Source organism: Clytia hemisphaerica, unplaced genomic scaffold (assembly GCF_902728285.1).
Source record: "Clytia hemisphaerica strain Z4C2 unplaced genomic scaffold, Clytia hemisphaerica genome assembly, whole genome shotgun sequence".
Classification (NCBI taxonomy): domain Eukaryota; kingdom Metazoa; phylum Cnidaria; class Hydrozoa; order Leptothecata; family Clytiidae; genus Clytia; species Clytia hemisphaerica.
This window is the reverse complement of record NW_027104247.1, coordinates 1,002,999-1,027,856: the sequence shown is the minus strand read 5'-3', so window position 1 is coordinate 1,027,856 and position 24,858 is coordinate 1,002,999. Positions and strand designations below refer to the sequence as shown.

The 24,858-nt window shown below is 34.1% G+C and overlaps 1 protein-coding gene across 7 annotated transcripts in view; it reads left to right on the top strand.

Moving 5' to 3' along the window:
* The window catches only part of LOC136816369 (neuroblast differentiation-associated protein AHNAK-like), a 111,310-nt gene that overhangs the window by 63,732 nt on the left and 22,720 nt on the right, over positions 1 to 24,858 (top strand). For 6 of the 7 annotated variants that reach the window (XM_067072693.1, XM_067072694.1, XM_067072692.1 and 3 more), the window contains exons 35-39: positions 297 to 595; positions 7,182 to 7,355; positions 19,783 to 20,007; positions 23,312 to 23,365; positions 24,363 to 24,416. In XM_067072693.1, coding sequence (XP_066928794.1) covers positions 297 to 595; positions 7,182 to 7,355; positions 19,783 to 20,007; positions 23,312 to 23,365; positions 24,363 to 24,416 — 806 coding nt within the window. The remainder of the gene's footprint in view (positions 1 to 296; positions 596 to 7,181; positions 7,356 to 19,782; positions 20,008 to 23,311; positions 23,366 to 24,362; positions 24,417 to 24,858) is intronic. The other variant, XM_067072697.1, reaches the window with a different exon arrangement.

Sequence of the window (24,858 nt, the reverse complement as noted above, 5' to 3'; positions counted from 1 at the left end):
TAGGTTCCAACGTTTATATTTGATTGGCGTGTATTTTGGTGCAATTGTTTCACTTTAACTGATCACCACACTTAAAGGTTAAATTAAAATTTAACTCAAATCTTGACGATAATTATCAAAGCCTTTCCGCAACCTCGGTAAAATCCTTTTACGCTATCTTTATAACGAATGCGAATCATAATTGTAGTAATTTGAATCTGCTCAGAGATTACTAACACTCTATTCCTCAGCGCGAGCCTGATTTTAACTATTGACCGACCGTGATTCTACTTTAACCGACTAATTTTTCCACAAAGGATCGGCGCCGACAAAATTTACAACGATTGGCAAATCAACAAGATTGAAGTTTCAGTGCCTGCAACAGGATCCAACTATGTTTTTAAACTAAAGAAACCTTTACAAGCTGAACGTACATCTGTCGAAGTCTCTTCCTTCGTTGATGGGCAATCGTCATCCGATTCTGAATCTGATGATGAAAATGGGGAAACTGGTTCCGTTTTCGGATTCAAATTCCCGAGTTTCACGTTACCGAGACTATCCATTCCATCAGATGACGACAAAAAGCCTGGTGACGAAAATCCAGAAACTGAGAAAGGTAAGATATCCAACTTTGTTAAACACGTACTTTCATCGTCCAATTGACGCACACAACGACCAAATAACGTTATATGGATGTTGAAACAATATTTTCATATGGTTGAACATATTCACAACTATAGACGCTTTTATTTTGATGTTTTTGCCGTCGTCGAGCAAAGTATACGGCGATTTCGGCCCCATGTCAACTTTGCTTTATACCGCACCCCCCCTCGATTTATCTCGAATAAATAAACTCGCTATTAACGACCACTATACAACGGCCCCAGCGTCGTTCCACACTATCTATGTGAAGACTAAAAATTTATAAAGAATTATCACCCCGCATCAAAGGAAATTGTGTCTGATAATTAATTTACAGTGAATTGTCACTTCGGGGTGACTAATGGGTCTAAAGTGTTAGTGTCAAAAGCCAGAGGCTAAAGTGTTAGTGTCAAAACCCAGAGGCTTGGGGTTTAAATCCCTGCTCTTTCAGTTAACAAATAGCAAAGCAGCCTTGTTGTTGTGAAAACAATTAGCCTAGATTACTAGGCTATCTACGTATAATACCAACTTAAGCAACTTAAGCAGTCGCTTCATTTTTCTTTTTTACATATTTGCTGCTTCTACATTTTACGTTTTCTACGTATTGGGCTTTTCCAGAAAAAAATCGTGCACCCCCTGTTGAGGAGGTCCATTTCCGTTCCAAGGGGGTAAGGTTTGAAATGCAGTGGAATGCAGTGGAATTCCATCAATGTTTAGAAAAAGGGGTTACGCGCGTTCCAGAACGCTTAAGTACGTTCCTCCACTCTGTTTGCGTTGCAAATAATACTGAGGTAATCCAAGGTAATCCAAGATAATCACGACGATCGGCGAAAAATTTAAGACTAGTGAGAATACGTTATTTTATTGGTTGAAACTCACTAGCATGTTACATTCTTCGGCCGTTTTCGTGATTATGCCGATTTACTAGTTAACCTCACAAATATTTAGAGTGTAGAGTCGTGAGAAGCACTAGTGAAAGGTGAAAACAACAGCTTTTTAATTGGATATTCTTTTTGCGGGAAATCTGTTAGGCAAAACTAGAGTGCCTTTTCTGGGTAAATATGTCGGGGGAAAGTGACGAAAATTATAAGAATTAAGGCGACGACATTTTTCCCAGTTGAAAAAAAAATTATTTATCTGGTTTTTTATCCCCGGGGCCGAAAATTTTACAACAGCCTCAGGATCTATAAAGTCCAAAATATCTAAAAAAAACACATTGGCCAAAGGGAATGTAAAAAGAAATTCCAAAATACCAAAATTCTAAAAATTTGAAGAAATCCCGAAAATCGAGTATATTGCAAGGTCCCAGGGGGCGGGGGTACCTTTTTTCACCTTCACGAGTCCCAGGTAAATGCCGCAAAAACACATTTCAGTCCCATTCAGGGTCACTTTTTTTCAAAAGAGAGTCCCACGAACGAAGAGTCAATTTTTCGAACCTCTCGCTGAGAGAGCGGAGCAGCCCTTTTAACAACCTCGTTCCCTGCGTATTATCAGCTTTTTTATGCTTTAACTGATAGCGCCCTTTTACTTCCGCCTTGTGGTTTCGAATGTTTTTATTCGGAAATCTAATTCGAACGTTATAGATTCGAACGAAAATATTCGATTATTAGTGTTTGCATCTTTTGACTATGACAAAATAGAGAAGCATTTTTCGATCCCAGAAGTTTTGTTTCGCAGTGAGGGGTATTGCAGATTTTTCAGAGATGTATTTGAAAGTTTCTACATTGATAATTGAAAATGCAGATGATGTACAGTATTATTTCGATAGAGAAGAAACCACCCTTCATCATTGGATTAATCAGATTGAAAGCACTGAGTCTTTTTCTATGTTTTTGTTTCGATATGCATGGAAAAGAAAAGCAGAGGAAAGGAGTTCCATGATTGAAACGTACGCGTTGGTTGTAATAATGGTTAAAAAAGACAACATTTTTGAAACAGTAAAACAATGTGAATAATTTCTTGATTATCGTCAAGCCGTAATGATTGTTGAGATGCTTAAAAAGTCGTACCTTTGTCGCAAACGAGAGAATTGGGAGAGAACTTTTATAAATATCGCTCGTCATATGGTTTTTAAATACAAGACATTACATTCAGTTACATTTCCCATGATATCAGAAATCTCGCATATTGGCAAACATTCAAGAATCTCAAACTTTTTGTATGCAGTGATGAAAAACTGTTTGGCTTCACACGGACAATACCAAAAGCTGAAAATATTTGGATCATGTCAAGTAGTTTTATAAATTTCTTAGTTCATCAGATTTGATTTTAGTGTATTTTATGGAAGAACTCCAAATTAAAAGTTCATCTGAAAATATTTTTGTTGCGTTTTCCCCCTTTCCCTTTGTCTTTGACACTTCCCTACTCCGAAAGTCATCTTTTCGACTGTTTTTGATTTGATTTTTCTCAGACAGGCCTGTCTGTTGTTGTTGAGTACTGTATGAGATTTTTAACTTGAATATGAAACTCTTTACCTTGAAATTTTGTCTTCACAATTAAACCACAGTAATGTCTATGGTTAAAACCAAGAACCAACAAACAAACTGTATCTTACTCTTATTAGGTTCTTAGTAGGGGGAGGGCTTATTGTTGGAGGGGTTGGAAATTTTAATTCTAAAAACCCAAAAATAAGCTAAAATCAGGCTTTATAGAGCAAAATAAGGAGCCTTCCTTCCCTCTGTCAGCTGAAAATATTTTTACAAATTAATAAACGATGGGGGGTCCTAATAAGGTCCGGGGGTTGGAAGATTTTTTGTTTTGGAGCAATCTCATCATTTAAAATATCAATGTTTAGAAAAAGGGGTTACGCGCGCTCCAGAACGCTTAAGTACGTTCCTCCACTCTGTTTGCATAGCAAAGACATGTGAGAGTGACAAAAACAAGCCGTAAATGTCACGAATTTAAGTTGCGAAGCGACCCAGAACCTCCTCGATTTGCAAGTTGCAAACAAAAAAATTGAATGACAAACAAACGCCGTATATTAAAGTAAGATGAAAACACTAGACACTCTCAGAGGATCTTGAATTTAAAGAGTTGTCGCAATAAACAGACTGTACCCTTATAATCATAAAGGTTGGTGAGTCCAGTCAAAACACAGATTTGATCTGTAGCGTCATGCCTCACCTTACACCTTTACTTTACAAAATGGAGAAAGTTTTACAATAAACCAAGGAAAATATCAAAACCTAGGAGGTTAAAAATTGCGCAAAATGTCTTACAATAGATTAAATTTTCACAAAAAAAAATTACACTTTGAATTTTTTGACATCATGCTAAAAATGGTAGTTGACGATCTACCCTAATTACAGTAAACCACATTTTAGATGCATGCGAAGGAAAGGTCATAAGGCGTCAATCACATATAAGTTGTGTTCGCGTCATTTCCAGCCCTAAAAAGTGAGTTGGTTGGCACTAAAATCGTCGGTAAAGTGCGCTCTGAGCCTAGGCAGTCGGTCAGCACTAGAATCATCGGAAAAATGCGCCCTGAACATAGGTTTGTTCGCGCGGCAAGAATTTTCAAGCGCACTAGCTGCATTATGATCTTTGTTACATATCACGGTTGCAAAAAACAGTCGCATAGCGCTTTTTAACGCAAACAATCTTTGAGAAATTACGGACGGAAAGCTTCTTTGAATTAACACTGGATGATCCAATCGGCGACTAACGATGAATGTATAAAATGCTTTGAAAAATATTGGTAAAAAATCCGATAGATTTCCCACTTTCCGACTGAAAAGTGTTGGATTTTTAAGATAGAAAGTGAGTCGGTCGGACGACGCGAACACAACTTATTTGTGATCTACGCCTAAGTCATAATTCACGACAAAAGTTTTCCAAGTTTTAAACGCCCGATGAAAGAAATCACCAAATTCATGACAAAATTTTTCCCCATTTTAAACGCATGCGAAGGAAAGTTCATAGTTCACGACAAAAGTTTTCCCCATTTAAAACGCATGCAAAATAAAAGTTAATAGTTACGACAAAAGTTTTCCCCATTTTAAACGTATGCAAAGGAAAAGTTCATAGTTCACGACAAAAGTGTTCCCCATTTTAAACGCATGCAAAGGAGAAGTTCATAGTTCACGACAAAAGTTTTCCCCATTTTAAACTCATACAAAATAAAAGTTAATAGTTACGACAAAAGTTTTCCCCATTTTAAACGCATGCAAAGGAAAAGTTCATAGTGCACGACAAAAGTGTTCCCCATTTTAAACGCATGCCCCATTTTAAACGCATGCAAAGGAAAAGTTCATGGTTCACGACAAAAGTTTTCCCCATTTTAAACGCATGCAAAGGAAAAGTTCATAGTGCACGACAAAAGTGTTCCCCATTTTAAACGCATGCAAAGGAAAAGTTCATGGTTCACGACAAAAGTTTTCCCCATTTTAAACTCATACAAAATAAAAGTTAATAGTTACGACAAAAGTGTTCCCCATTTTAAACGCATGCAAAGGAAAAGTTCATAGTTCACGACAAAAGTTTTCCCCATTTTAAACTCATACAAAATAAAAGTTAATAGTTACGACAAAAGTTTTCCCCATTTTAAACGCATGCAAAGGAAAAGTTCATGGTTCACGACAAAAGTTTTCCCCATTTTAAACTCATACAAAATAAAAGTTAATAGTTACGACAAAAGTGTGTTCCCCATTTTTTTAAACGCATGCAAAGGAAAAGTTCATGGTTCACGACAAAAGTTTTCCCCATTTTAAACTCATACAAAATAAAAGTTAATAGTTACGACAAAAGTGTTCCCCATTTTAAACGCATGCAAAGGAAAAGTTCATAGTGCACGACAAAAGTTTTCCCCATTTTAAACTCATACAAAATAAAAGTTAATAGTTACGACAAAAGTGTTCCCCATTTTAAACGCATGCAAAGGAAAAGTTAATAGTTACGACAAAAGTTTTCCCCATTTTAAACTCATGCAAAATAAAAGTTAATAGTTACGACAAAAGTTTTCCCCATTTTAAACGCATGCAAAGGAAAAGTTCATAGTTCACGACAAAAGTTTTCCCCATTTTAAACGCATGCAAAGGAAAAGTTAATAGTTCACGACAAAAGTTTTCCACATTTAAACGCATGTGAAGGAAAAGTTTATAGTTTGCAATAAAATTTTGGTGTATGTGCGGTCTACATCCATATTCAATGCGATTAGCTAACTTTTTTTCAGAAGTTAACGTTCTTCGTTGGTCATGTCCTGTGCTGTGAGCGTGATGTATATTCAAGTTCAAGTTTCAAGTTTATTTTCGTTTTACGAGCTTGTTAAAAATGTATTCACGAAAACCATCAAGAGAAAAGAGGGCTTGGAGAACTGAATTAAAGAAACAAATATTTTGTCCCATGTTTTTCAGGGGCCAATGGTGAATTTCTCTGTTGTTCACGAGAATTCATATTTGAGATGGTGGATATTGAAAAACTTCGACTAATTTTTTGTTAGCTAATAAATTCAAATACAACGTATGCGTTTTATAACTGAGAGTGATGATACAGCTACAGGTAAATATTCAAAATATATTTTAAGTATAAAACCCTTTTTTGCTTTTATTTGTTAGTTGTACAGTATACTGGTCTTTTGGGTGTTGCTAGCGCTAGCCTAGGTAAGTTAAGGCCAACAACCCTCAAGTTGGAAAATCAAGGGGCAATGTTGTATACAGTATATAATAGATGAATATCTATACAAAATTTTATACTTCCCTTTGTACTGTTGATTGGTGCTGCCCTGTCTATCTGTTTGTTTGGTGCTGTCTACTGTTGATGAGGTATGAAGAAATTTGACTTGAATACAAGCTTCTTTGCATTGATACTCAAAATTCTATATTCAATTATAACATAGAATATGGTCCTTGTGGAAATAGCTCGGAGGAGAAAATTCCACAAATTTCAACAGAAATTGCTTCGGTCATTGGTCAACCAGTCATCTTTACGTAACTAATGGTAACGGATGAGCATTTTTGAGCAATCTCATCATTTAAAATATAAAGCACTGAGGATCCTTCACTTGCGATCGGAGTGATCTGAGGATTTAAAAATTGATACGAAAATTGATGTCATGTAGTCATACACGAACCTTGAATTTTGAAAGTGGTTGAGCGATATACAGGAACTTAGTCGACCGCGCGCACATTATACCAAAGGAGACGCGCTGCGCGCGTAATAAAGCACTGAGGATCCTTCACTTGCGATCGGAGTGATCTGAGGATTTAAAAATTGATACGAAAATTGATGTCATGTAGTCATACACGAAGTCTGAATTTTGAAAGTGGTTGAGCGATATATAGGAACTTAGTCGACCGCGCGCACATTATACCAAAGGAGACGCGCTGCGCGCGTAATAAGCGGAATTCCAAGGGGGTAATGATTGAAAATTTGTAAAAATCCGGAATTCCAGAGGGGTATGATCCTAAAATTGCCTGGAATTCCAAGGGGGTAGGTCACAAAAGGTTGCACCTCCTCAACAGGGGGTGCACGGTTTTTTCTGGAAAAGCCCATTGAGTATTATCTCAATTTATATTTCACTTTTAGTGGAACTTCTAATACGTTCTAATTTCTTTTCTTTTTAGATGGAGAGGTTTACACAAAGGTGGCACCGGATAGTGACGTCCCTCAAAAGGTTTCTGAAGAGCTTCCCGATAACAAAGACGGTCCACCCAGCTCGGGTTTTGGATTCCGTTTACCGACAATCGTGTTACCCCGATTTAACAGAACTTCAAGCAGCGGAGATGATGATAAAGAAGGTATGAAACTTTTTTTGATTTTAATTTTTTTTTAAAGTCTAGGAATACAAAATAAATCCTACTAAGTTCCTAAGTTATTACACATTGTTCAATCTTTCGAATGTTCTTAATTTTTTTAATTACAAAGGTTGTTTTTTTTATAAGAGTGATGTTATTTGCTTACTCATCACTTTTGATTAACAAGCTTTTTCACATTGAATTGACACGGGTGTGGAGCAAGATTGGTCAGAAAAATAAAAATAAAAACATCTTATATCACCGTAATGGAACGACAGGCAGACACCGACCTGATATGAAACGGGAACACTTAAAATAAAACCTTTAAGTCTATCAAAATCAAATGTCTAGCAAGCATTCAAAAAGTGCACTATACAGTTACAGTCCTTCATAAATAGGTACCTTATCGGGGAAAAAAATGTCGGGGGAAAGTGACGAACATTTTGAGGGGGTGACGAAATTTTCCCCCTGGCGAATTTTTTCCCCGATATTTTATCACCCGACCAAAACTTTTACCTGATTTTTTTATTCACAACCAAAACTTTTAACCCCCCCCCCCAACCAAAATTCAAATCCAAATTTTTTACGCATTTATTAACCGAAATTGGTGCTTTGAAACGTCGAATTAGAAGCTCTATTTTCGAGCTAGTGAAGGAAACCATTTCATTTGGACAATTTAGTCGGATGGAAGTTGCTAAATTGTAAATTTTGTCGGGGAAAAGTGACGAATTTGAAATTTTAGTCGGGGAAAAGTGACGAAAATGCCTTTCCCCGAAGAAAAAATTTCCTACGGGAATAAAAGGACCTTATATTAGGCAGTGTCTTCATGCTGAGGCAGATAAATTAAAGCTGCTTTTTTACGTAACGGTATCCTGCAAACAAGTGAAAGATCGAAAGTTGTTTCGAGATGTGACCTCACATTCTATTGCTTTTGTAAACAAAAAAATAGCAAAGTTGATATCGAGCAAATTTACAATCGAATGTTTTTGATTATAAGATAGAAAACGTTCTATTTATTATAAACATAAAAACATTCGAAAGAGCATCAGTAAAAGTTCCTTTGTTTGAGGAATGTTTTTTTTATTCAATGTATTTTCATTTTTCAAAACCTTTTTCGAATCTTGTCGCACTTGTTTTTACTACGTCAGCATCATCAGACCTTTCAATAAAATCAAAGCCTTTAAACTTGTACTATTTGAGTATGTCACTCAAAACAGGTGCACACCCAGTAATATCAATAAATCTTGAATATCTTAAGCTCTTAATTTGTTTGCAAAGTAACAAAATCCCATACGGATATACATAAATAGCAAAAATAATTTATACCACATCACAAAATGTTCATTAACAGTTCTTAAGGATGTGAATAAGCTTTCGGAAATCTATTCCTTCCTACACGCTGCTGGGTCAAACGAAATCTACTAGTTAAAAATACTTGAAATCGTAGCTCGTGCGTCACATGGGCTTGTAATGTTACTTACTTATATGAATCATATAAATACTTGACAACTAGGCTAGCCTTGGTGGTTATAGTAACTGCCTAGCAACTAAGGCTAATGACGAAATTTCAATCACATATTAAAAGCGATAATTGCAATGATAAATTTATTTCTGGTATCGTTTCCTTTAGTCTGTCATGTTTTAAAAGTATTTTGATCTCTCGTCCAATCTAAATTCAACGTATTTTTCAAACATCCAATCAAATTGCATGGATAAATTAGCATCCAATCAGATTTGAGTACTCAGGATAACACCAGCCAATCGTGCTCCGTTTATGGAGACTTGGTGAACCAATCAAAACACCTTTTTAAATTGACGTCAGACTTGGGAGAATTGGCATTTTCAACTGTCTGTGAAGGTTTTAATGGGTCATTGAAAATGTCATTAAATTTTTTTTAAGGGTGGGTTATTCATGGAATCACCTTGAATTATGTTTCGTGTCTAAAGTTACATTCATTTAATATTTTGGTTAATTTTTTGTCCGGGACCTTTAGATATATTTAAGATGCGCGTTTTTAAATTGCAATTTTAGGATTCAGAATTTAGTCTTAAGCATTTTACAAATGATATATCTTGGCTTAATCTATTAAAACTAAATCTCAAAAGTTTTATATATTTATTTTTAATTCAAGAACTCTTACCCTATGACAACTCAAAATATTGATTCAGTGAAATATTTGATAGGCCTCAAAGATGGAGAGTCTAATTTAACAATACTCTCCTCTCGATACTGCAGTGTACTCTCCTCCACTGATCCTATAGCCAAGTTTTTCGAAATCTAAAACTTATTTTGAATATTTGTAGAGAGTCAAAACAGAACTCATTTTAATAATAGGAAAAAAGCTTTTCTGAAGAATAGCCTCACTGTAAACCTCATTGATTGAGCAAGATCAGAAATTAATTTTTCAGCTGTTTTGAAATTTAAAGTATTTGAGAATGCCAAGTTTAATTTAAGTGATTTTTCTTAAATATTTTTGTTTGATATTCTTGGAAAATAAGTTTTGATGTAAAAAATAATTTAGAGCAATTTGATGAAATGGAGGTCCCAAAGATCATGATCAACGGTAAGTAAAAAGTGCAATCTTCAAAGCTTTTTAGTGATATAATGAGACCAATCTTATAAGAACACGAGGCTGAATTTTGAGAACATCTTAAGAACATTTTTTAAGAAGCGGGGGTTTTGAGAACATCTTAAGAACAAATTTTGTTAGGACCCAGAGTATTATTAATATCTTAAGAACATTTTTGTAAGAACCTTCGATGGGTATTGAGAACATCTTAAGAACACTTTTTTGTAATATTAAGAATATCCTAAGAACAAATTATGTTAAATCCTTGGGCATTGATAACATAAAAAGCCATATAAGCCTAAGAATCTAAACTAAGGCATCTGTTGCAATTTCAAACAGCGTGGTCCCATGGTATTTCTTTTCGAAAAAAGGGAAATTTTTCAAGGTAAAGATTTCATGATTTCAACATTTGAGTATATTGAAAATGAATTTTAGGGACCAAATTTCTGGTAGGAGAGAGGGATGAAACTTCCGATTTCAAATTATACGAGCTAAAAAAATACATTTAACTTCAGATGTCCAAGGGACCAAAATTATTCGAAATAAAGGGTAGCCGTGAGAAGGGGTATAAAGTATAAAAATCCTACTCTATCATATAAGAATGCATTGCCAGAAAAAAAGTCGTTACATTACAAAACCGTCTTACATATTATCAGGAAATTGAAAACTGAATGTATATTACCGAAACAAATTTTTCTGCACATTTCATGAAATCATAATGAAAAATCCCGGAACAAATATTTCTTGTTTCAGTAGATAGATAAGTACTACATGTAGTCTCCGCAAAATATATATATGGTGAAGATCAGAGATCTGACCCTCAAGGAGAGCAAGTGTTGAAAATACTAAATAACATAAAGATGAAACATATAAAGGGACTAATATTTTTATAATTATGCGTGTTTCTCTATTTTTTTGAATTTTTCTAAATATCTAAATTTAACCAATCAAACATTCTGTCAGGAAATGAGAATTTTATGCGAAAAGAACCAACAAACCAATAGACAAAGTTTAAAAAGTCAAGCAGAAATATAAACACAGCAATCAGAGAAACACCGAAAACCACTCAAAAACCCAACAAAAATGTAATGTAATCTGGAGTCCCCGACAGTCGACAGGCGCAGTGACTTTCCACGTGTTTAAGACTTTCAACGTGTTTAATGTATAGACAGTAGAGAAAACATATGAAGGCCAATATCACATGTAAGGACAGGGCGTGAGCAGCATAACAAGCCATTAAAATAAACCGCAAAGCACTCTTCTTTGGCTAACCAATCAATTAGATTTCAGTTTTCAATTTTCTGATAATATGTAAAACGGTTTTGTAATTTAACGACTTTTTTCTGCCAACTCATTCTTATATGATAGAGCAATACTCAATATTCTTTAATCGTTTTTAAAGACTTTTAAAATTTGGGAAATTATAGGTAATTTTATTTACGTTAAAAAAGAATTTAAAGAAATCTTTGCCGCCGTATGTAGCTCATCACTGAAAACGTATTTCACTTAAAAGACATTGAAAAAGCGGACATTAAAAAGTGAAGTGAGCTGTTCTTTTTATAATGTGAAGAAATTCAAAGATTTTCTGTCCGACTATCCTCTATCGGGAGATTAACCCTTGAACGACCGATGACGAGATATACCGAAAGAAAAAAGAAATCGTCTAAAATTTTCTAAGTCTACAATCATGGTGAAAATCTATTGAGAATTTAGCTTATTTCCTCGTTTTTCGGAATTTTGAGGTCGCGCGAGAAAGTAGCTTTTGGGCTAATTGATAAATTTATTCGAGAATTTCAATTCGGGAGGGGTTTAAAGACCTCCAGGCTATATTCTGAGCCCTATTGGACCATTATTGAACTTCTGGATCCTTAGATCCTAAGCTCTTAAGTCTCTAGTCTTGCGTTATTCGAATTCTATCAAAAGTTACAGCCTTTTTTTGTCTCCGCTGCAAATTATTTTGAGACATAATAGAGAGATATTATGTGTATTATTGAGACTTCAAGAATAAGAGAAAAAAACACAACATTTCTACTTTGGTATGTATTTTGATACATCCTGTACAACTGCTTGAATGTCAGAATTGATGACGTAATGATGACGTAATGATCAACAACACTTCTCCGAACGTCCTTAAGGATGAATACACTCCTTAATGACAAAAAATGACGTCATCTTGTAGCAAGGACGATGCCTAGAAACAGAAAAATGTGGAAATCAGACATTCCATAAAAGGAAAAATAAAAAAAAGATGACTCACTCATGTGTCACTTCTCTTCAACTTTTCGTTTACACTGAATTGCCAAATCTTTGAAACTAATGAAGGCTAAAAACATTCAATGCCAAAACACCACGCCTTATTTTGATCAGGTCTTTCGGCGCATGATGAATCAAATTTATATCTGTGCACTTTGTGCAGGTTTCAGACAAATTCATAATATCGTTATCTCCTTGCGGAAGTACTCGAAAAAATCGTGCATTTTTAACTAGTGTTGATATCGAGGTTAAGCTTGAACTTATTTACGAGATAAAATTTACGACAGTCACATCGATTCTGCTGCCCTTTCCTAGCGGTTTCTTAACTCCTTACTTTAATCTATAACGTATCGAAATTACTAGACCGTAAATTTGCGAAAACCTCGCGAAAAAAAACTCGAGCAATAGATCTAGTACGGCGTAGATGAATTTTATCTTAAAATTACAAAAATAATTCTGGAGTGCTCTTCCCTTAAATGCGGCACATCCTCCCGTTCAAAAAATGAATGAGTGGATATGGGCGAGGTTGTTATTCTCGATAGGGGTTAGACTAAAAATATATGAATGAAAATAGGTATCAAAAGTAAAACAAGTATAACAAAAAGTATTAACTATTTAAAGTTATATAAAAGACATCCCAGCAGCGATTCTATTGTCACTTGGGCTTCCCTTTATTAAAGTTACGTGTTTTTTATAAGAACAAAATATGAACGTAATGCTTCAATGGCCAAAATATTAAGAACAAAGTAAAGAACATTTTAAGGCTTTATGGGCTCAAAAACGGGAAAACACCCAATTGCTTAGGAAATAAGAACATTCTAAGAACATTTTTAGACTTAAAACTCAAAAAGTTAAGAACATCCGAAGTCTTCAAAATCTTTGGATGTTCTCATAAAAAAAACGTGTATTCTATAAACAAATAAGTTTCTCTTAAAACGGATAAAAACAAGGGTGGGGTTTCATTAATTTCTTTCCCACTGCAGGGGTTACAACTGGAGTAAACATAATATGTATTAATATCAATTAAGTAAATAAAGTATTTAATTGATTGAATGAATATTGATAATTAAATAAAGACAACACGGAAGCGAAAAGAAAGTTAATTAAGATTAATTAGGCTGTATTAAATGAAAATTGGCACAAACGACAAGGCTTTTTTTAGGGTGCGTCTACATCAACATTTTTGTTGCATTTTCTCAATTTTGTCCTTAGTTTTTGGCAGACCTTTAACGGCGTGTCGGTGTCGTTGTGGCTGTCAAGGGGCGATGTCGTCTTTTTATGACGCTATACTATAGCTGAAAAGTTTTTTAAGCTTTAAGTGTTTACTACATGTTCTTATATAAGAACAAACTATGTAAGAACATAACGAGAAAGTTATATTAAGAACAACGTAAGAACATTTTAGGCTTAAAAAGAAAATCCATCGGCTTTGAAAATTTTGGATGTTCTTATAAAAAAACAAAAAAATTTATGAAAATATAAAAATATTTGACCCTTATATGTATATTTTAAGTTTCAAAGGCATATCTTAAATAGTTTTTGAATCAAAATTATATCGACTTCTGAGTCCCACTTGCTGAGCCTAAAATTACACAATTTCAAGCAATTTAGGGGTTAAAGTAGTAAAAATTGGGTAAAAAGGCCCAAAATACCTCAATTTACTACAATTGTCACCTATAAGAACAGGATAAGAACAACTTGAGAAAAAAAAAATAAGAACAGCCGAGCCTCAACAAAAATTTACTGGTTCTTATGAAAAGAAAAATATTTTGTTTATTTTGTTGGAGTCTCTTTAGATCAAACCTCTACAAATTTTATGGTCTTTTCAGGTTTATATACCTTACTCCATTTTGAAATTTTCCTTAAATCGAATGAATTTACGCTCCCCGTGCGTGATCGAGTTATGGAGACTCTACCCGGGAAAGGTTTTTACTTCTCGTTTGTTTGAAATAGTTTCTATTGTGATAATTACAGCTGACAAGAATAATTGTCTCAGTTTTTTTTGAAACAGAAAATATCCCAAGCTTCTTTGGTCACGCAGATTTACAGCTGAAAAATATAGTGCACTATAAGGGTTGGATAAGTCATGAAAAAAATGCACTGAAAGGGTACCTATTCAGCCATATTGAACTGCACTGTAAGGGTACGATTTTGAAAAGCAGATTTTACGCGGCAAATACCGTCGTTTCGAAATCGATTGCCCCCCCCCCCCCCCCGGGAGACTCTATTGTATAAAGATTACCTCCGAAATGCTGAAAGCTGCAATATCCATTTCCCGGGTTCATTTGTACAATTATAACTGATGAAAACTAATTAGTTTTAAGATATGAATTATAACTAATTAGTTAAGTATATTTTTGCTTGTTCCCATGCTTCCTGCACTCACAAAAAAAGATAATTTGGTCGAGACCAATATAATGGTGGAAACGCTAAAGAAATTACGAAATCACCCTAAGTTTTTTGCAGATTTTGCGCTAATTATCTTTATATAAGTGCTATAATGACCGAGCGCTAAAGCACTACCAAAAAAGTATACAGCATGGAAAGATGTTTGGGATTTTTTTATTTTTGTGATAGTTTGAAATGTGTTTAGATTTTTGGATTGTCCAAGGATTTTCTTATATGTTTCATGATACACGTTTTTTATGTTTTAACCAAATTTTTTTGAAACCTTTTGATGTCCTTAACTTTTTCGATTTTAAGCCTCAAAATGTTCTTATTTTCAAGGTTTTGTGAGTATTTTATACGGTATCCTATAAAAATTCGGTGTTTTGGAGCCTCAAAGCCTTCTTGGTATTTAGGCGATCGAAGCCTTATGAGTATATTTTGTAGTTCGCTCTCATAAAAAAACATGATTATGCTGTCGCCATCTCAGACCGAACTCTTATATTAATCAAAGTTTTAGGAATTCGAATAACAGGAATAGAGACCAATTTGATTAGTTGTTTTACGGGCCCGACCGACCCTGAAATTTTTATTTTCATTGCTTTACAGACTCCCAAATTTTCAAAATTTTCAAAATTTTGGTAGTTTTTGAGAATTTTATGTTCAGTTTTCTATTTTATCCATGAATTCGACCTTGTCGTGCCTTTTTATTTTCTATTTCACATTTTTGTTGCTTTTTTAGGATATTTTATAGATGAAATTCTACTTTTATTTTTAAAAGAACAAATTGAATTGGCCTCGCTTTAACTTAACATTGATTATGTAATGAAATTTCTATTGTTATTTGCTCTGATTCTTCGTGCAACAATGATATACCCCTTGAAACCTCTTTACCTTTATCTTATCCCAAGTGGATATGCAAAGGTGAAACAAGAGATTTTCATAGATGAGTGCAATCTACAATCATGGACAAAATATTTGAGACAAAGTGGATCCCTGCGAAATTTTAAACACCAAAAATGATTTTTAAGCGGGTTAAACTAAAGTAGAATTTTGAGCGCGTTAAACTAAAGTAGAATTTTAACTCTGAGTTTTAACATGAGACTTTGGACCTTAGGATCTCCGAATTTAAAAGCTCAAATTTGCAAGAATAAGGCCTAGAAGCCACCGAACTCTTCCAAAATCGAAATATTTAATATATATTATTGAAAGAAAGTTGAAGTGCTAAAATAGCAATTCTCGCCCGAACTTTAAATTCTGAAAAACGTAAATAAAATACACTAAAATGTCAATATATTTCGACCATGGTTGTACATTGTAAGTTTCAGGAACACTTGGTCTGCCAACCAAACCACTCAGCCTGAATAAATTAGCTCTATCAGTCAATAACAGCCTTTCATATCGAGTGACCTGTTTAACATTCGATGGCGAGTTTATGTATGTGTGTTTTTCTGCAACGCCTTTTATTTTGTTTTGAGCATCTTGACCAGCTGAGGACGACGGTAAATCAGTACTTTTACTGATCTCGGTTTTGCGGGTCAGAACTGCGGGTTGTTCAAAATCGCTGCAGTCAGTCACTCTGTTGTGTTCGAAAGTGCAAATGAAGTGCAAAGTTCTCAATGATAGCTTGACGTTTGAAGTCTGAAAGGTTAACCAAATAGATCGAACAAAGATCCCTCGATAAACCGACCGAGAAATCTCTCGTTTACCGGTAAATAAGGTGGAATAGAGACAATAAATCGATGTAAAGTGCCATCCATAAAGTACGTACATAGTGAAGGGGTGGAGGGGGGTTTAGCAAAAGCGTACTTCTATTGTTTAAATGACATAATTTCTATTGTTCTCTGCGTACAAGGGGAGGGGTATCAAATTTTTGGAAAATCTTTGCGTACGCGGCCCCTAACATCTTTGGTATATTGCTCGAATAAATGACAGAATTATGTCAATCAAAATGATCGTGCAAAAGAAGTGCAAAGTTCTTATAAAGAAATCGTCTATAGTTGAAAAAAGCTCACCCAGTAAGCGACATGTTTTGTCACGAGGTACTTAGTCTAAATATTTAGCTCACAGGTTGTCATGGAGAGTGATCATGCTTGTAATTGCCAGTCTAAAACAATTATTATTATTAAAGAAACAATAGGTTCGGAATTTAACGATGCCTCTTTAAATAGCCTTCGTTCGCCTACACTTTTCAATCCTGATTTATTTTAAATTCTTTATACCGTGAGGTAGCGACAAGGGAGGTAAAACCATTTTCTACTTTCATTTTTATTTTCATCATGCGTGTTTCCGTGGCTTGCGTGCGACTCTGTTTTCGAAAGCTTTGGTTCGCACGCCTTATCTTGGCACGGTTCATAATTTCTTTCTCTTGTATTAGATTGATCGCATTATTGAACATTGCTTTCAATTTAATTGCATGCACGTTTATTGCGCAACTAATTCTTACGTCATTGAATTAATCTTCCGATTTCTTTTTAGCCAGTTTTTACGTGCTATTTCTCCTGCAGCAGAGGCTGTTCAGTTTTTGATTTGTCTAGATCCTGACTGACTGAGAACAATGGTTTTATCAGTGCTTTTATCGTTTTCAATCTTGCAGGTCCAAAATTACGGGTAGCTTTTCTCGCTCAACAGCATATACTCGCTATATTCTAAACTTTGGCGAGATCAATTTGATGAGTTATTTTACGGCCCGACCGAACCTGAAATTGTAAAAATCGAAATCAAAATAAGATTAATTTTGCTAATACATTTTTATTTTCATTTCTTTACAGACTCTCAAATGTTCAAAATTTTGGTAGTTTTTTCGCAAGGATTTGAGAATTTTATGTTCAATTTTTCATTTTATCCACGAGTTCGACTTTTTTTCGTATTTTTATTTTCTATTTCTCATTTTGGTCAGGATGTAGTAGTTTTTGCTGCCATTTTGGTTGATTTTACAGGTGAAATTCACTTTTATTTTTTCGCCGCCCGACTGACCCTCTTTTTTGGGTAGCCCGTAAAACAACAAATTAATATGGTCTCGCCTTAACGGCTTTTCGTAGACAAGTTAATGATTCATCCTTCTGAAATGCGTTGATTTCCAAGACCAGCAGATTTGTATATGGATAATATCAATTTACTACTGATCTAGCAAAGATCCACGCTACCTAATCCTTCTTTGTTTATACGGAGATTCGGGAAAATTGGGGATAAAAAATTATTTTTCAGTAATAGACCTTTTTTGAAAAATTACTTTTTAGCTGCCTTGTTTTTACCCCGATAGTGAACATTTTTTTGGCGAGGAAGAATTTTTTACAAACCATTCATCATCACGTTAAATACTCGTTTCTTAGAGAAATTGTGAAATAAATTCTTCCGTTAAAGAAACAATTTTTGGTGTATTTATTTTGTGTTGCTTCCTTTAAATCGAAAATTTACTTTTTATAATGAGTTTTTGATAGGGTGATAACAATTTATAGATATTTAGTTTTTTTTCCGAATCGCCAGTTAATTTCACAAGGAAATAAAAATTCTCTCGTCCATGAAATCAACTGTCAACTTATAATCTCAATGTTGTCGCAATGTCGTTTTTGCCGAAAAGATTCGTTAAATCTTGGGTTTAGTTGACAGTTGACAGAATTAAGATTCGTTTGATAGTACGACTACACTACAAACTATATAAGAACATAAGGCTCAAAAGACCAAAATAATAAGAACATTTAAAATAAAGGGATTATGTAACCTACGTTATTGATGGACGCCAGTGAATTTTATCGAAGCTGATGATACGCCGGGATTGTTCCAAGACTTTATGAACTCTAAAACAAACATTCATTTTCTTAGGAAACTTGCTAAATGGTAAATTAAAGAACTTTTTTAGGCTTGAAACTCGAAAAGTTAAGAACATTCGATAATATTTGGATGTCTTATAAAACGTGTATACTACACACTCCACTTCGATGACATAACTTAAAATAGCTGAATATTCTATCGATCATTTTGATTGACATCATTCTGTCATTTATTTGAGCAATATTGCAAAGCTGTTACATTGATTTATTGTCTCTATAGCTTATTCCGTCTTATTTACCATTAAGATATACGGTAAACGAAAAATTTCTCGGTCGATTTATCGAGAGACTTTAGTTCGATTTATTTGGTTGATATTTCTGCCTTCAAAAGTTGAATCTTCGTCTAAAATTCATTAAATTCTAGTTTTTTTGTTTACTGTTCAGTCCTTAAATCGAGGATACGTCACTATCTCGTATTCAAACCGAAATTTTCAGTCATTGTTAAAATTTTATATAAATCTCGGGTATTTGTGTTGCATTGTTGCTATATTGATCTCTTTTTTTTTGTCGTTTTTCAGCCGAAAATTTTTCTCTAAATTTTGTTCAACTTTTAACATTTTTTCGTTTAAATCAATATCTATTTACAATATTTATATTTATATTTCTCAATTCTAAGCCGAGCATTAAAAGTTCTATTTTCGTTTCAACGATTCTTATTTAGTCGTTGTTCGGTCGGTCTGCCGAAAATTCTGGCTAGATCCGTTTAATCAGCCTAGTGGACCCTCATTAAAACTGTCGTTAAAAACAAGGAGTAAACTTTGTCTAATCGCATCTTCAAATTTTCACATAGTATGTCTAAGCCGAGTATTTAATTTTTATTTTCGTTACGAATGTTTAGTCGTTACTCGGTCGGTCAGCCGAGAATTCTCGGTTTATTATCGTTACATTGCAAATATATCGGTGGTAACCAATGCGAGTAATTACAAAAGAATCTTTCCTCGACAGCTATAAAAAACGCCTCCGCGTGGCAATCAATGAACACATTCTCGATCGCACTTGTTCGTCAATATTATTGAGAGAACTTAGAATTGGTCTGCACGTCTTTTGGAAATTATATTTTCGAGTACACACACGTTGGCACACGTTGTTATTTTCCATTGTTATTATTTTTGAGAAGGTATATCCTAAACAATGCCACGTTGTAATCAATATATATTTTTCTACACACATTTTATTCCATACGTTTTTCATTGGAAAGACTCAACTTGGACTTAACCAGTTCAATCAACTAAGGATTCATTCAACCTGGGATGTTTCCATCCATTCATCATCTACCCTTATTGTCTTTGAAAACTTAATTTCATATTTTTGACCATCAATTTGATTTGGTTTAGATTTTGCAGTACCAGAAAACTTAATTTCAATTTTTGGATCAATTTGATTTCGTTTTAGGTTCTGAATTACCATCAACACCAGTAGATACAACCAAAACTAAACCAGATTCAAAAACACCAGAAATGTCTTCAACCATTGAACCTCGATCACAATCTGACGTCAAACCTGCCAACAAACCAAGAGGTTTTGGAAGCATCTTGAGTTTCAGAAAGAAGAAAACTTACACGTTGAATGACAGAGAAGCGGATGATTTGAAAATCGTTTCACACCCTGATAACGAAGGTATTTAAAGGTTTTATTTTTATATAAAGTGTTCCCGTTTCATATCAGACACATATTTCATATCAGGACAGTGTCTTGCTATTGTTATATTATGCTGATATAAGCAAAAAAAAAGTTTTCTTTTCCTCTTTCTGACCAATCTTGCTCCACATACGTGTCAATCTAATGTAAAAAAGCTTGTAAATAAAAATTGATGAGTAAGCAAACGATATCACTCTTATTTAAAAATAAAAGCTTTAATAACTATACCAAAATACCAAATTTTAAGAAACAAGGTTTTTAATCTAAGAAATTAGAAATCACTTAAGACACCCCCTACTCACAGATCCGGTAGGATATTTTCCGTCAGTGGGGGTTAAAATAACGGACTGAAAATTGATGGGGATTGATATTTCCATATTTACTATGACTGGGGATTTATATTCTATTGTTTTCAAGTCAGAAAATTCAGTAGGGGCGGGGAAAGTAGCATAACATTTTTGCAGTAAGGATTGATTTTTCAGGAGGAAAAAATTAGAGTATAATTATCCACCGGCGACGATATTTTGGCAAATTTTTTCAGTGGGAAGGGGTCTTAAGTTCCCCCTTTAAAAGGGATATTAATGCTATTCTTCAGATTTTTGTGAAGTTAAATTTTGCCAATAATGCTTACCTTATCCGGAACCAGAGCCATATTTTATTTCTTTATGTTAACCGATTTGTAAAATAGAAAAACAGCGAGAACACTATGTTTGAAAATTCTAGTTTGTCTGAAGATGAAAATTTGGTCGAAACCAAATTAGTTTTTTCCGTTTGCGAGAAAATTAACTTGCATGAAAAAATCTAATTTTTGGTTACTTTCTTATGTAATAGTGCATGCTTTTCCTTTTCCATTGATCTTGCAATTTCTGTAACTGAGATACAACATGACAACACTGCTGCTTCGGAAGTGAGAAGAAGGCCAATATTTTCATCTTCCTTTATTCTTTTGAAAATGGAGTAAATAACAGACAAATACAGTAAAGAACACACACCCTCGGTATTTTTGAAATTTCATCAAAGAACATAAAAGCACTCTTTCTATCATTCTATGTTAGTGAAAAATTAGTCTCTGGTGAATTCTAATCTTGAGATTAGAAAAATACGCTTGTTCTTCTTAATCTCACGCTCTTAGATACACGTTTTTTTTATAAGAACAAATTATATAAGAACATAAAATGTTAAAAACAAGTTAAGAAACATTTTAAGGCTTTGCGGACCTTAACACACCAAATTTCCTAGGAAACTGGACAAAAATACTCAAAAAATGGCGAAACAAGAACATGTTTAGAACCTTTGTAAGCTTAAAACTCAAAAAAATTAAGAAGATGTTCTTATCAAAAAACTCGTATGTGTGATGTAACGTGATCTACTCCCACTCACCGTGTCCTGTCTTTGTCCGTTGTTTACTCCAATTTTCAAATGAATAAAGAAAGATGAAAATATTGGCCTTCTTCTACACTTCCGAAGCAGCAGTGTTGTCATGTTGTATCTCAGTTACAGAAATTGTAAGATCAATGGAAAAGGAAAAGTTTTCATTATTTGCTATTATGTATAAATATTTTTTAATTCGTCGCATTGATTGTAAATGGATATCGGAAAAAACAAATCTGGTTGGAATAAAAAAAAGATTTTTATATCAAGACAATGCAGTCATTGTCTGCAGTTATTGTCTGCATATCTTTTCATGATAATTCAAATCCAAAACTGATCAAAAGTTTCCTAATCAATTGCTAATTTACATATCGTTTTTAGTATAGTTCTTTGAGAGACTTTCGAGGATTTAAAAAAGGACCCTTATGCAAATACCTGACACCCATTTTGCTAAAGTACCAAGTGCCCCTAGAGGAAACCAAATACGCAAGCCCTTCTTATTCCTGACATGAAACATTGCAATGAGCCCAGAACACGAAATTGTTGACCTTTTGTAGTTTTCCACTTAATACGTCAAGTTTTTCATAATTTCAGTGATATTTTCAAGGGGAGGGGGAGGGGAGAATTTAGGAAGCCCAGCTGGCACACAACGTCTTTTCATCGTTTATCTAACGTTCACGACGTCCATATAACGCTAGTTTAACGTTGAAACAACGTTGTGTGCCATCTGGGAAACATACAACGAGTATAGGCAAATAAAAGCTCATAAACCTGCAAGATGCAGGCCATTTCACTTAAAGAATAACTTTCCATCTTCACTTTAATTTTAAATGTGGCGGTTTAATCCTTCTGATGTGTTTTGGTTGCCACGTCAGCAGATTAGAAAAAATTAATTTCCAAACTATCGAAAAACAATTACAGACTGTTTTAGATCATTAAAAATGTTTAAATAAAAACTAACAAGCTAAACACGGAAAAAATTCTCACAAATTGCTTTTAAATGTTTGTGTCGCTATCAGCTTTCATTTATTTAATTTTCTAAAATCAGAGGACATTTCTTAATTTTTAATCTTTAAGGAAATCTTTCTCATCTGCTTATTTATCACGAAATTTTTCCTTTATTGCAGGAGCGATGAGTTTCTTGTTTCAAGCAAACTTTGTTGTTGTTATGGTCCTTTTTAGCTTTCTTCGGTGCGATTAACATAATATACGTTTTTTTTATAAGAACATCCAAAATCTTTGAAACCTAAAAATGTTCTTAACTTTTTGAGTTTGAAGTCTGAAAATGTTCCTAACTTGTCCATTTTTGGGGCATTTTTGCCCATTTCCCTAAGAAATCGGGTGTTTTAGAGTCCACAAAACTTTAAATTGTTCTTAATATTTTGGTCATCGAAGCCTTGTGTTCTTACAAAAAACGTGTATTGCTAATTAAATTGTTATATTGTGCTGACATAAGCAAAAAAGGTTTTTGTTTTCCTCTTTCTGACCAATCTTGCTCCACATTCGTGTCAATTCAATGTGAAAAAGCTTGTAAATCAAAATTGATGAGTAAGCAGACGATATCACTCTATTCAAAAACAAAACCTTTAAATTATGGATTTTAAATTTAAAGCACACGCACTCAAGAATGAGGAAAAATAATTTTAAACCCCCTTAAATAAAAATGTGATGATGAATAAATGGTTTACTAATCTCCTGTGAGATTGTTTAAATCCTGTGAGAAATATTATTGTTTTATTTCAATCATGCAGGATTAACAAAAACCATAATTGATCATTACATTCGATCCGAGAAGGAAGAAGTGCAATTTTTTCCTCTTTTGAAATAATTTTTTCATTTCCAACTATCTGGAAATAACTATTTCAGGACATTCATCAAAAGGAAGGTGTAATTTTATTTTATTTTTTTTCAGGGACCCAAACTTCAGATGAAGAAGTAAACGCAGAATCTTTGCGAGAACCTGAAGGTATATATTTTTTCTGTCGGCTTTGTTTTCTTACGATAAAAAAAACTTGTACTAAATGCGACTTGATGGTACTGTTGTTTTTGTTGTCTCCAATTCCATTTCATCGAATAAGGGAGCGAATCGAATCGTAGAATGTCGAACTAGAGAGTGTCGACTGTAATTTATAATTATATGAAATGAAAATGTTTATTTCGGCCAGTTGAAAGGAAATCCACCCTTTGTAATCTCACAAACACAATTATAATAATCCGGCTAATTTTGGCTCGTTTTGTTGCTAGACGGTCTCTCACTGATTAAATTTTAATATCTAAATCGGCGGAAATAATTTCCCATTTTCCTAAGCTGAAATAATCATTTAATACGTTAGCGTCCGACTACGAGTATACTGGTTGTACAGTAGAGAGGTAAAAACACCGGTAGTATACCTTCAAAGGTCCATAACTTTTTATACAAAACCTTTTATGTTGCATTTTTTAAATCTACGTCAATTTGTATACAATTTGAAGGTATTTGATGCTAAACTGAGGCCATTAGAGCCTTTGAAACTCATTTGATTTAAAAAATACGAACGTCCCCGATTTTCATTTTAAGAAAGTTGAAAACTAGTAAAATTTTAATAAGAAGCCGAGGCGGCCCAGCAAGCCGTTTCTTCCGAAAAAAATTTCAATCGACAAACCGCGGGCGGCTTCTTTAAAAACTTAAAAACAGAAAATACAGCGACATGAAAGGTCCGATGCTGAGCCGAATATTGATTACTTTATATGTAATACACCTTTTCGACCGTAGCTGCTAATTGCCGCGTGGGCATTTTTGTCCATTTTACCACCCTAAAACCGTCCCAGTCTTTTTTTCGCGCATAAAGACAATAAAAATAAGTGTAGAAAGGATTGGATCGAGTTTAGGGTGGTAAATTAATTAATAAAGTGGCACGCGCCTGACCGCGTGACTACGATCGAAAAGGTGTACTGTTTATACGTTGAATTTTATCTTTTCACAGATCTTATCGAACCAGAGATTTCAACCAACGTAGAATCATCTCCTGACATCGAAGGTGAGAATCCTTCAATTGTTTTTGTTTTTTCTTCATTATAATTTTTTTTCATGAAAACCGAGATTTTCAATTCCTACGTCTAAAAATACAGTAAAAAAGCAGCAAAGTTACCAGATTGCACTTCGATCTACACTTTATTGTTTTACATTGGTAAAATTTCAGCCTCAATCTAAATCGACATTTCTAAATGACCCTTACAAAACACATCTGCAGGGTGTCCAGAAAAAAAGTATCGAGTTGCACCACTTCTATAGAAAGAAAGTTCTTGTGTGTGTTTCACTAGATTTGCAATGTTTATCAAAGTTTCTTTCTGTGTCATATTAATTGTCATGAGACATCTTTTATGAATAACTTTTACAAAAAACAATTCTCAATAACTTAAACGCAGTGCCGTAGCAACCAATAATTTTTTCAAAAATGGTTATTCTGCAAAATGCAAAGT